General features: G+C 55.6%; 2 protein-coding genes across 2 annotated transcripts; both read right to left on the bottom strand.

Moving 5' to 3' along the window:
• Nucleotides 1-295: 295 nt before the first annotated feature.
• Nucleotides 296-5641, bottom strand: LOC149858634 (epoxide hydrolase 3-like). The gene is made up of 3 exons (XM_090061570.1): nucleotides 5631-5641; nucleotides 5125-5361; nucleotides 296-515 (listed from the first exon to the last, which is right to left on the bottom strand). The coding sequence occupies exons 1-3, from the start codon at nucleotides 5639-5641 to the stop codon at nucleotides 296-298; spliced, it is 468 nt and encodes a 155-aa protein (XP_089917696.1).
• A 190-nt stretch (nucleotides 5642-5831) lies between these two features.
• On the bottom strand, nucleotides 5832-12534 carry LOC149858633 (epoxide hydrolase 3-like). Its single transcript, XM_090061569.1, has 6 exons — nucleotides 12412-12534; nucleotides 11929-12014; nucleotides 10890-11047; nucleotides 8923-9051; nucleotides 6043-6146; nucleotides 5832-5855 (listed from the first exon to the last, which is right to left on the bottom strand). Exons 1-6 carry the CDS (start codon nucleotides 12532-12534, stop codon nucleotides 5832-5834), a joined length of 624 nt encoding a protein of 207 aa, XP_089917695.1.
• Between the last annotated feature and the right edge of the window lie 317 nt (nucleotides 12535-12851).

Raw genomic sequence — 12851 nt, 5'->3', positions numbered from 1 at the left:
GTGAATGGGGTGAATCCTGCTGCAGCCACTGTCCTGGGTCCTTGGCAAATGGGCTATTCTGTCATGCCCAGGAGGATAAGATGTGGGGAGAGGTCAGGGTCTCTCAAGCTGCCTGTCTGGGACTGAATTTCCAGGCACACAGCCAGAAGATCAGAAGGGAGAGGCACAGCAGGGCACAAACCACCCTGGGTGAATAGGTGAATGCTGCCCTTCCCAAGGCCCAGGTGCCAGGCTCAGGCCTCTGCCATGAGGTCCTGAGCCCAGCCCCAGGCCCCACCCCTGCTGCAGCACTGTCTTAGCTGCTCTCCTGCAGAAAGGTCCACATCAGCTGATTGACTTTCTCAGGCTGGTCCTCTGGCACCCAGTGGCTGCAATGGGGGAGGCACTCAATTCGGCACCTGCGGTGGAAGTACCGCTGCACGACTGTGAGTAGCTCAGCCTCCAGGAACATGTCCTTCTCCCCGCAGATCACCAGTGTGGGTGCCAGCACAGTCTTCTCCTTCACAATGGGCTTTCTGCATGGGGGAAGAGATGGATGGAGGTGAGAGTTCCCTGGGGCACTGGTTCATAAAGTGGCCCTCACCCTTACCCAGGGATCCCTGGTGCAGCCCTGAGTCTCACAGAGCTAAAGCTCTCTGTGCTGGGAGCCTGATTCTCTGAATGGCACCTGTACCCCACAGCACACAGTGGGGAGAGTCCCAATGTGAGAGGGGACCCTGGAGGATGATGCATCTGCTGGACATGGCTCAGAAAGGCCCACAGCCTCCTTTGCAGTAAAATAAGTTTAGATTGGATATCAGGAAAAAATGTCTTCACTTCTAATAACGAGGCTGTGGGAGGGTAGCCTAGGGAAGTTGTGGACTCTTCATTACTGGAGGTGTTCAAAAGAAGTTAGACAACCACTAGTTGTCCACCTTTCCCCTAAACATAAGCGTGAGTTCTCTTCTAGGTTGGCGGATCTCCTCCGGCAGGCTTTAAACTAGACTCACTGGGGGAAGGGGAAGATGAAGGCAGAGGAAGCCTTGGATCGCTAAACCAAGCAGCACCCACAAGTACAGCCCAGCCTAAACTGACGAGCAGAACATATATAGAGGTAAGCGACAGGGACCAGGGCAATGCTGAGATTAGGGGGCCAGTGCACACATCCTCAGGAGGCCTCAAATGCCTCTACACAAACGCTCGTAGTATAGGAAACAAGCAAGAGGAACTTACCCTCCTGCTAGCTGACACCAACCCAGACATAGTGGGGCTCACTGAACGTGGTGGGACCCAACGCATGACTGGGCGGTGAATATCAAGGGCTATAGGCTGTACAGGACGGACAGGACAGGGAGGAAAGGCGGGGGTGTGGTGTTCTACATTAAGGAGGAATACACATCCTCACCAGGTAGCAGTCAGAGGAGGGGCACACTGAAGTGCTCTGGGTTAGAAGACAAGGCAGTCGAGGGGAAAGAGACTTAACAGTGGGGGGTCTACTACAGCCCACCCGACCAAGGGGAAGAGCTAGACCAGGAATTCCCAAGTCAGCTCACAGAGGTAGTTAGGTCAAAGGACGTGGTCATCATGAGTGACTTGAACTTTCCAGACATCTGCTGGGAAGAGCAGTCAGCCAGGTCTGACCGCTCACGTAAGTTCCTAGCCCAAATGCAGGACCTCCATCTAACCCAGGAGGTGCACAGCCCCACCAGGGGAGACGCCTTGTTGGATCTGGTGCTGGCCACGGGTGACAACCTGGTGAGGGGGCTGCAGGTGCTCGACCACCTGGGCGACAGCAATCATCACCTGCTGGGATTCACCATCCAGCGCAAGGTGGCAAAGGCCTGTAGCAAGGCAGCAGCCCTAGATTTCAGGAGGGCAGACTTCAATGAGCTAAGGAGAATAGTCAGGGAAGCACTGAGGTCCTGGAGGGGAGGGGAGCCAGGTGTCCAAGTAAAGTGGTCACTCCTTAAGGAGACAATCCTCCAAGCCCAAAGGGAGGTAATCCCAACACGGATCAAAGGGGGCAGGAGGGTGCAAACCCCCCATGGCTCACCAAAAGCATCCGGGAGTGTCTCCTAGCTAAAAGGGAGGCGCACACCCAATGGAAGGGAGGGGCCATCACCAGGGAGGACTGTACTGCGGTTGCTCAGGGATGCAGTGGGGTGGAGTCAGGGAGGCCAGGATAGAGACAGGACTGGGACTAGCTTTCCGGATCAAGGACAACAAGAAGTCCTTTTTTAAATACATAGGGTGCAAAAAGAAGGTACCGGGTAATGTGGGGCCCCTGCAAGACATGCTAGGAAATTTGGTCATCACACCAGATGACAAAGCTAACCTATTTAACGACTTCTTTGCCTCCATTTTCCTAAGCAGGGACTGTATCAGCACCCCCTCTTGGCCCTCCTCAGGCCCCAGGGGAGGCGCACCTAGGCCAAGGATTAGTGAGGATCTAGTCAGGGAACTTCTGGAGGGACTGGATGTATTTAAATCAGCTGGTCCGGACAATCTCCACCCCAGAGTGCTGAGGGAATTAGCTGAGGTCATTGTGGGACCCCTGGCACAGCTCTACAAGCACTCGTGGTGCTCTGGTGTGGGGCCAGAGGACTGGAAGAGGGCCAACGTGGTTCCCATCTTCAAAAAAGGGAGGAAGGAGGACCCGGGGATCTATAGGCCAGTTGGTCTTACCTTGATCCTGGGTAAGCTTTTTGAGAGAATTATCCTGACACATGTTCACGAGGGGCCAGCAGGGGAGGTTATGCTTAGGGGCAACCAACACGGGTTCATTAGAGGCAGGTCCTGTCAGACCAACCTGGTGGCCTTCTATGACCAGGTCACCAAATCTTTAGATGCAGGGGTAGCAGTGGACGTAGTCTTTCTGGACTTTTGGAAGGCCTTCGACACTGTCTCTCACCCCATTCTCATTACGAAACTGGGGGACTGTGGTGTCGACACCTACACAGTCAAATGGGTCGCCAACTGGCTGGAGGGCTGCACCCAGAAGGTGGTGATGGATGGGTCATTTTTGACCTGGAGGGATGTGGGCAGTGGGGTCCCCCAGGGTTCGGTCCTCGGGCCCGCGCTGTTCAACATCTTCATCAGTGCCTTGGACGAGGGGGTAAAAAGCACCCTGTTCAAATTTGCTGATGACACTAAGATGTGGGGGGATGTGGGCACGCTAGAAGGAAGGAATAGGCTACAGTTGGACCTAGACAGGTTACAGGGGTGGGCGGATGAGAATAGGATGAGTTTCAACATTGACAAGTGCAAGGTGCTGCACTTGGGGAGGAAGAACCAGCAGCATACCTACAGGCTGGGGAACTCCCTTCTAGTCAGTGCAGAGGCAGAAAAGGATCTTGGAGTCATCACTGATGCCAAGATGAACATGGGCCGGCAATGTGGGGATGCAGTCAGGAAGGCCAACCGCACCTTGGCATGCATCCACAGATGCATCTCAACCAGGTCCAGGGAGGTGGTCCTCCCCCTCTATGCGGCACTGGTCAGGCCGCAGCTGGAGTATTGCGTCCAGTTCTGGGCGCCGCACTTCAGGAGGGATGTGGACAACATGGAGAGGGTCCAGAGGAGGGCCACTAATGATGGGGGGCATGATCAGGGGGCAGCAGGACAGGACCTATGAGGAGAGGCTACAGGACCTGATCCTGGTCAGCCTCCACAAGAGAAGGCTGAGGGGGATCTAGTGGACTGTTACAAACTACTTCCCTGTTCCCCCGAGCACTCCCAGGAGTGACTAGAAATAACAGTCACAAGCTGGCAGAGGGTAGATTTAGGCTAGATACCAGGAGGCGCTACTTCACTGTCAGGGCAGCTAGGACCTGGAACCAACTTCCAAGCGAAGTGGTGCTGGCTCCTACCCTGGGGGTCTTTAAGACAAAGCTGGACAATCACCTTGTTGGGGTCGTTTGACCCCAGCGCTCTTTCCTGCCAGGTCAGGGGGTCAGACTAGATGATCTGCTCAGGTCCCTTCTGACCCTAGAAACTATGAAACTAGTTGGGGATGATGTAGGTGTAGCAATGCCCATATTCTACTATGGGGTGTTTCCAGGTTTCTGGGCATCACTGGTTGCTCCCACCACACCTTTCTGCTATGTTTCTGGGGTATTTAAGCCCCCCTCAGAGGCACTGGGCATTGGCTACAGCCCCAACTGGGGATGGTGACTGAGCTGTGCCAGTGTTCCTATTGGGACTCAATTCCAGAGGTACCTGGGTAGTGGGTTTTGCCTCACTGCTTTTGGTCAGAGCAATCCTCATATTTGGGGCAGGAAGGAATTTTTCCCCATGGGCAAATTGGTGTGAACTCTGGTGGGTTTTGTCTTCCTCTGTAATGGGGCCATGGCCTCTATCTGAGATTTCTTGAGCATATACTAACAAGCTTTTTATAGAAGCATGACATTAGTTGCTGTGGTCTCCCTGCTTTACCTGTGGCAGATTTCTGCGTGATGCTTTGTGTTGTGTTACAGTGGACAGTGGTTTTACAAATAATTTAGATGATGGATGTGTCCTGGATGGTTTAGACAGGACAAATCCCGCCTCAGGCAGATCATTGGGCTAAATGACCTCTGGAGGTCCCTTCTAGCGCCACTTCCCTGATTTTATGATTCCTCCTGGGGGAGACATCATGACAGCAGGGATTGGGAGCAGGAGGGCACATGAGGGGCGCAAGCCCCTCTCCCCACAGAATTAGTATCCCATAAGGGGATAGCACATGACTAGGGTTAATTACCCAGAGTGTGAGGCCTACTATGCTGCACCCAGGGGACTGGCACAGTTGGCCCCATGAGTGGGAGCTGGGGGCCAAAGAGGCAGCAGCCCTGGGGCCCCCAGGGGCACAGATCCTCCTCTCCCTCAAGAGGTCTTGTCACTGAAGCCCCTCCAGCCCCTCAGCCTGGGCTGGGCTGGGAAAGGGCTGTGACCAGATGAGCTCAGAAGCAGCATCACGCAGCCTTGACCAGGCCCCGCGTCCCTTCCTGCCCAGGTGCTGCTGCCCACTAGCCCCTTCACCCCCCTGCCTGTTGCAAAGGTTGGTGAGAACATGGCAGCCCCCCTCTCTCTGAGTGCAGAGGACCCAGGAGGGATCACCCCAGCCTGATGCAGGGGCCAGATCCCCCCCAGGGAGGAGGCAGCTCCTACCTGAAGAGGCCCCTGTAGTAGTTAAGCGCTGCGGTCATCCTGCCTGGCTGGGACAGGCCGTAGATGTAAGCCTCCAGCTCTTGCTCCGTGTGGCACCGCTGCAGGTTCTGGATTCCTGCAGTCCTGCTGCTCATGATCCACTTCAGCAGCTGCAGCGGGACAGACACGACTGAGGTGATGGGGGCTGGGGCCAGCTGCAGACGCACATCCCAGTCCCTGCCAGCCACTGAGCTCCAGCTGGGGCAGGGAGCCCCAGACAGCACAGATACCCACTGCTGAAGCCCCTCCTCTCCCCCACACCAGCCACCCAACAGGCTACTGGTACCAGCCCAACTGGCTGGGAATCCCTTGCCTCACACCCTGTTCACCCTGACTTGGCCTCAGGAGGGCTTCTAGGGGCACACGGACTCAACGGCTCAGCTGAGCCACTCTTGGGAGGGGAACAGTCCATTCAGCCCCAGCAGCGACTCCCAGGCATTTGCTGGGTCTCCCCAAGTAAGCCCTACCATGGGGCCATCTGGTTTGGGCCAGGACCCCACCAGGGAGGGCAAAGCCACCCCCTTCCCAGGGCACAGGGTGGCTCTGCTCGGCCAGTGCCAGATGGTGAGGGCATGTCAGATACCCTTCAGTGAGAGAGGGGGACACCAGGGACAGGACTCCCAGTAGGGCAGGGAGGAAACAGCTACCCTGTGGGCAGGGGAAACCTGCTAGTGATGGAGCTGGAGCGGCTTCTGCAGGAGAGGGTGACGTGCAGCTGTGAGAGCAGGGGCTGGGCTCTGTGATCCAGGGACCCATCTGCTCAGTGGGATCCCAGGGCTCAGCCAGCACAGCACCCCACCCCACCCACTGCAGATCTCCTGCGGGGTTTCCAGTGGGGGGAAGGTCAGGCCCTCTCTGAAACCCCTGCCCTGCTCTCACCGCAAAGTCACCCAGGGACAAGATGAGCTCAGCATAGCCTTGCAGCTGGAACAGGAACATGTAGGAGGAGCGCAGCAGCTGCCTGGGGTGGCAGATGGAGTACTCTGTTGGAGAGGGACAGATAGAGGCCGTGAGGTCACAGATTCATAGGAGCAGAGAAAAACAGGATTCAAAGGGACCTTAGGAGGTCATCTAGTCCAAGCCCCTGCTCAAAGCAGAACCATCCCCAGCTATCTCATCCCAGCCTAGGCTTTGTCTAGCCAGATCTTAAAAACCTCCAAGGATGGAGACTCCACAACCTCTCTGGGTAATCCATTCCAGTGCTTCATTACCCTCTTGGTAAGAAAGTTTTTCCTCATATCTAAACTAAACTTCCGTTGCTACAACTGGAGACTTTTACTCCTTGTTCTATCATCTGCCACCACTGAGAACAGTCCAGCTCAGGAGTAGGCAATTATTTGGGCGCAAGGGCCACTTAGGGACTTTGGGTGAGCTGTTATGGGACAGGTCATCACGTCTCCCCCTCCTCCCAGCAACAATTCACGTAAACTCCATAAGTGGCCTTCCAGCCCAAATAATTGTCCACCCCTGGGCAGAGAGAACAACGGTTTGGGGAATCTAACCTTTGTTCCCCCTTCTCCCTACACCCCCTTCTCCACCCTGGGTCCCCAGCACATTGCTGGGTCAGGCAGGAGCTGCACCAGCTGCATCCATGTGGCCAGAGGCAGTGTGCGAGAATACAGTGCAGCACTGGCCTGGCCCAGCAGCATGCTGGGGACTCAGGGCAGGGGTGCAGGGACAAGGGGACTTGGAGCTGTGGATTATCTGGACCTGGCCAGGGCCAGTGCTGCACCGTTTCCCCCTCCTCCCTGCATCCTCTCCCTCACCCTGAATTCCCAGCATGCAGCTGGGCCAGGCTGGTGCTGTCCTGTGTTTCCACGCACCACTTCAGGCCACATGGATACAGCTAGTGCAGTTCCTACCTGACCTGGGCACGTGCCAGGGACTCAGGGTTGGGTAGGAGCTGTGCCATTCGCTCCAGCTGCTCCCACGTGGTGCAACCCAAAGTGGCACATGGGAACAGCAGAGCACTGGTGCCCACACCCCTACCAGGCCCCAGCCCAGCAGAGCTCAGATCACCCACAGCTCCTGGTCTTCTTCCTCCTGCACCATCTCTTTCACCTGTGAGGAGGACCTTACCTGAGGTTTGAATCTCCAGGAGCAGGGTGGGAGTGGGACACAAACAGCCTCACCAGACAGAAGCCTGGCCAGGAGCTCAGCACCCCCTGCCCTGGAACTTACACAGGGGCTGGGGATGAGGACAGGGCGAGCCAGCTGGACAGGGGGTGGGTGGGGGGGAAGTGGCTGCTGCAGCCGGGTGGCATGGGGAAGGGAGAAGGGTGAGAGGCACCGAAGGCCAGGGCAGCTGCAGGCCAGATACAGTTCTCTTTCAGAGAAGCAGCCACAGGCTGGGTAAAATCATTTAGCAGGCTAAATCCGGCTCACAGGCCGTATTTTGCCCAGCCCTGGTCTAATTCCATCCTCTTTGGAACCACTCGTCAGGTAGGTGAAGGTTGCTATTAAATCCCCTCTTAGTTTTCTCCTCTCAAGACTAAATAAACCCAGTTTCCTCAGCCTCTCTTCAGACATCATATGCCTCAGCTCCCAAACCATCTTCACTGCCCTCCACTGGACTCTCTCCAATTTGCCCACGTCCTTTCTGTATTGGACATAGTACTCCAGATGTGGCCTCATCTGTGCTGAATAGAGGGGAAAAATCACTTCCCTTGATCTGCTGGCAATGGTCCTTCTAATGTCATTAGACTTCTTGGCAACAAGGGCACACTGTTGGCTCACATCCAGCTTATTGTCCACTGCAACCCCAGGTCCTTTTCTGCAGAGCTGCTGCTTAGCCAGTCAGTCTCCAGCTTGTACCAGTGCATGGGATTGTTCTGTCCTACGTGCAGGACTTCACACTTGTTCTTGTTGAACCTTGTGAGATTTCTTTTGGTCCAATCCTCCAATTTGTCAAGGTCGCTCTGAATCCTAGCTCTACCCTCCAATGCATCTACCACTCCGCCCCACTTGTTATCACCCATAAACTTGCTGAGGTTGTACTCCATCCCATCTTCCAGATTGTTGATGAAGATATTGAACAAACCTGGCCCCAGGACCAACCCCTGGGGCACTCCACTTTCTGGGAAGACCCAGAGCTGTGCAAGCTGGGCTAGGCCTCGCAAAGGGCTAGGGTCAATCTGGGCCAGGCAAGGTTCTCTGTGCCCAGCAACTGGGCAGCCTAGCCAAAGCCCGGGTCAGCCCGAGGTACTCTGCCCAGTACAGGTTGGGGTCCCCCTTGTCCTAGAACCACCCTGCTCATCACTGACCCCCTTCCTGCTCTGCTTGGCAGCTTGCATGCCTGGAAATGGCCCACAGCACAAGACTTGTCCCCTCTCCCACTCCCCCATACTCACTGGGTTCCTGACAGCTCCAGTCTCTTCAGTGGGTGCAGTGGGGCCAAGTCCCTGCTGCACCCATTGCCCTGGGGTTGCCTTCTTCACTGATCAGAGCAGTTCCTTCCTCCCCCAACACACCAGTACCACCCACGACTCCCAGCAAAGGGAGGATCCTCTGGATTCATACCCAGGTTCCCCTGCTTCAAGGGCTGTGGCCCAGAGGTTGGGGCAGAAAAATGGGGATCAAAGTCAAGCCCCTGGGGACTGTTTGTCACGGATGGGGGGAGCCCTTGTGCTGAGAGGCCACCAGGCCCCCTCAGCCCCAGGGCTCCTGCTGCTTGGAAAGGCTGGTTTTGCCTCTGCCCAGGTTCTCCTGAGCCTGGGAACATGGGGTGGAGTGGAGAAGAGACGGGGCTCAGGGCATCACCTATCAGTGCAGAGCGGCACATGGTGTTCATGAGGATCAGCTTCTCCACCAGGTCAGGGTGTTGGGCAGCGAACACCCAAGCGAGGACTCCCCCCCAGTCGTGTCCCACCACGATGGCTTTGGAGGAGCCTGCAGAGATGGATGGAGAGACAGGCCACCAGGGCAGAGTGGGGATAGCAACACAGAGAGGCTGGACTGACCACACATCAAAACCAGGCCAACACCCATTGCTACCAGTGTAAGCCACCTGGTTCTTCTCCCATCTATCCTGGACCTCCCCTCCATAACTGTCTCCCCCTGCCCTGGGGGTGCTACACAGGGAACATGCTCTGCCCTCTCATTAGCCAGCCAAGGGGCTTCTCCTCCATTACCCACCTTCTCCTCAGTTCCCAGTTACCTCCCCTGTGCTGGAGTGAGCCCCTCTTCCCCTCACCTGCCCACGGCCCCAGCCTCAGGACACCTGCTCTAGACATCATCAAAGTAGCAAAGCCCATGCTCTGTTACGGGTATTCCCCAGCCTTCTGGGGTTTGCTGCTCACCAGGGGGGCTAGGAGAAATGTTTTTCTCTCTTGTGGCTACACATTAGGGGTGTTTTTATTCCTCCCTCAGAGGCATTGGGTATTGTGGCTGCTGTGCAGGCCACGGATTATGACTGAGATGCTTCAATGCTCCTGACTCTTCCATTCAGGGTCAGTCTGAACACCATATTTGGGGTCAGGAAGGAATTCTACCCCATGGTCAGATCAGGTTGGATTGAGTGGGTTTTGCCTTTCTCTGTAGTGGGGGCATGGCCCTCTTCCTTGGGTCTCTCAAGCATATCTTAACAACACTTAAAGCAATAGGATATTGGCTGCTCTGGTCCCACTACTTTATATGTGGCAGGGGGATACAAGAGGCTGAGCCCTGAGAGCTTAAACTTAAGTGTAGCGTTCAACCCAAATGGCCCCTGGTGGGTGGTGGGACACAGGGCCCACACCACAAGATACCCCATTGTCAGGTCTTGACACATGGGTTACAAAAGACTAGATGGGTGACAGACTGGGTGTCATGCCCTAAACCACCAGAAGCCACTCAGCAGAGCCCAAGCCTTGGCTTTGTCCCTCTATGTGCTCAGGAGAACTTAACCCAGGATGGAGCCCTCCAGTTATGATCCCACAATGCACAGCTACAATCTTACAAGGCTTTTTCAGTTTAGAAAAGAGATGCTGAAGGGGAGAACATGAGTAGGTTTTACAAAATAGTAAACGGTGAAGAGAAAGTCACTAGGGATTTATTACTGACTCTCTCTCACCAGACAAGAACCAGACATCAATATGAAGCCAGTGGCTAGGAAACTTAAAACTAACACAAGGCAGTTCTTTTTCCCTCAGGGTGTCAGTAAAGGGTGGAACTTGTTGCCACCAGATATGGCAGAAGCCAAGAGTTTACCCAGATTCACAAAGGGATTGGACGCGTGCTTGGAGGAAAGGGGCATCAGGAGCTGTTGAGCATGGGAATGAGGGCCATGGCCTCAGAATCAGAATTTCTCAACCTTAAATGCTGAAGGCTGCAAATAAAAGAGAAACAGTAGAAAAAATCCATGGTCAGACCCAGTTCACTCTCCCTTTCAGCATCTGTTCTCTGCCTCTTTGTGAAACAGAACGTGGCCCAGATAGACCTAGGGTTTGACCCTGGAATGGCAGCTCTTCTGTTCTTGCCACAATCCCGCAATGTATGGCTCCTCTGACTAGTGCAACCATGGGTAGGAAGTCATGGTAGCTAGGGCCTACCTCCACCCCAGCCCCATCAGTCACCAGTTACTCATCCTGCCTGGCCCAGTTGCTGGCTTCTTCCAACGTCCACCATTTTGCTGGAGGAGAGGCATCAGTGTTGGGGGCTATGCATGTATCCCATGTTTCATAGTGCCAGGGCTGCTCTAGGTCTTCTGCCCTCCCTCAACATGTTCTCACCTTGTTTGTCCTTGGTACCCAGCATCTCGATGACCTCCCGCACATCCTCCACCAAGAGCGGGATCTCATAGCTCTTCTCCCCGCGGGCGGCGCCCGAGGCGTTGTATCCCCGCATGTCCAGCGCCACCACCCGGAACCACTTCCGAAACTCCTGCAGCTGGTAACGCCAGCAGTACCTGCCACATGCCAGCATACACGTATGTGAGTCGAGCGTGGAGTGGGGGGAGGGGTTGGGCACAAGGGGTGTCCTGAGGTGATCAATACCACCGATGGGCCATGTTTTAAGTCCCTACAGGAGCCCCTGGACCTGGCCTCTGTGAAGATACTCAAAAAGCCCCTTCAGCTCCCGATCCCCTCACCCAGCAGCAGCCTCTGCCTCCATGGGATCACTGTCTGGGCACGTTCTACAGCCCAGCCTGGAGCATGTATTGAGGACCCAGAGCATTGTGACCTGGGCCAGGCCTTGCATGAAGCTGAGATGGACTGGGCTGGACTGCTGTTTCCAGACAAGAGTCTCTGTGCCCAATCCCAGGCAGCCAGACCTAGAGTCAGGGTCAGCCCCAGGTGCTCTGCCCAGTATAGGTGGCGGCTCCTCCATGTCCTGGAACCAGCCTGACCATTGCTGACCTTCTCCCACTCTTCTTGGCAGCCAGTGCACCCAGAAACAGCCCATGGCATGAGACTTGCCCCCTCTCACACTCCCTCACATTCACTGGGTGCCCACCAGCCCCAGTCTCTTCATTGGGTACAGTGGGGCTGAGTCCCCACTGCACCCATTGCCCTGGACTGGCATTCTCCACCCTCCATAGCAGTTGCATCTGTTTCATATGAGCCCCACTGGGCCTTTCCTGCACCCACTGCTCACTTCCATCATGAGGCAGAAGCAGCCTTTCTGTTCCAAGCACCCGCAGCACCTGGCACATGAGGAGCAGCATGTAGTGGGTCCCTGGAAGGAAATGTTGTTCAAAGAGAAAAGAAAAGACTCATGCCCCCCACCCTACCCCATTTCAGTGCCCCTCCCTACCCACCCCATCCTGGAGCAGCCAGCCAGACCTACCAGTTCTGGGGGAACCCATGTAAGAACAGCGTGAGTGGTGCCTCCTCCAGGCTGGCCATGACATAATGCAAGCACAGCCCTGAGCTCTGTAAGGTAGGGGGGATAAAGAGAGGAGTAGTCATACCATGCACCTTGTGCCCACCCCACCTGGCCCTGGTGCCCTCCCATAAGCCCCGGTGTCTCTTCTGGGAATGACACCAATGCCTGTGGCTGACTTCACCCAAGAGGAGGAAATGCAGCCAAACCAAGCCACTTCCTCCAAGCCAGACTGTGCATCAGTGACTTTTCCCTTGGGGCCCCTAGCCCAGTCTGGCTCACAAGACCCAGCCACAGCAACATAGTGGCCTGCATAGCCAGAGAGCACAGAGGCCTCAGCTGCACTACCAAGTCATCACCATGCCCTCCACATGCACCTCAAGCCGCAGGTAGCAGTGCTTCCCATAGGTAGTGTCCATCAGGCATGGTGGGGAGGGTCTTCCGCACCCTCCAGTGGAAGGTCTTGCATGGTCCCTTGGTCACCAGCAGCCACAGCACCCACAGCAGGTAGATGGCACCCACTGGGAGGCAGACAAGGAAAATGCCCACACGGTACAGGAGGTGGCACATCGGCACTAGTTGGCAGGAGCCAGCAGCAAGCAGGAGAAAGACCCCACAGCTAGGCTGCGGATATGGGGCTAGGGTTACTGGGCATCCTCTACATCCCATGTGGATGCTAGAACAAGCCCACATTCCTACCCGGGTCCCCCAGAGCCCAGCACCACATCACACAGGAAGCCGTTAAGGGCATCAGTAAGAAAGGGACTGAAAACAAAATGGAGAACAGCATCATGCTACAATACTAATCCATGTTGCACCCACCTTTGAATACCATGTGCCACTCTGGCCTGCACATCCCAAAAGGGATGTAGTAGATTTAGAAAAGG

This window comes from Crocodylus siamensis, chromosome 8 (assembly GCF_052110815.1).
Source record: "Crocodylus siamensis isolate JL-2025a chromosome 8, ASM5211081v1, whole genome shotgun sequence".
NCBI classification, from domain to species: domain Eukaryota; kingdom Metazoa; phylum Chordata; order Crocodylia; family Crocodylidae; genus Crocodylus; species Crocodylus siamensis.
Note: the sequence above shows the minus strand (reverse complement) of the source record. Positions and strands in the feature narration are given on the sequence as shown.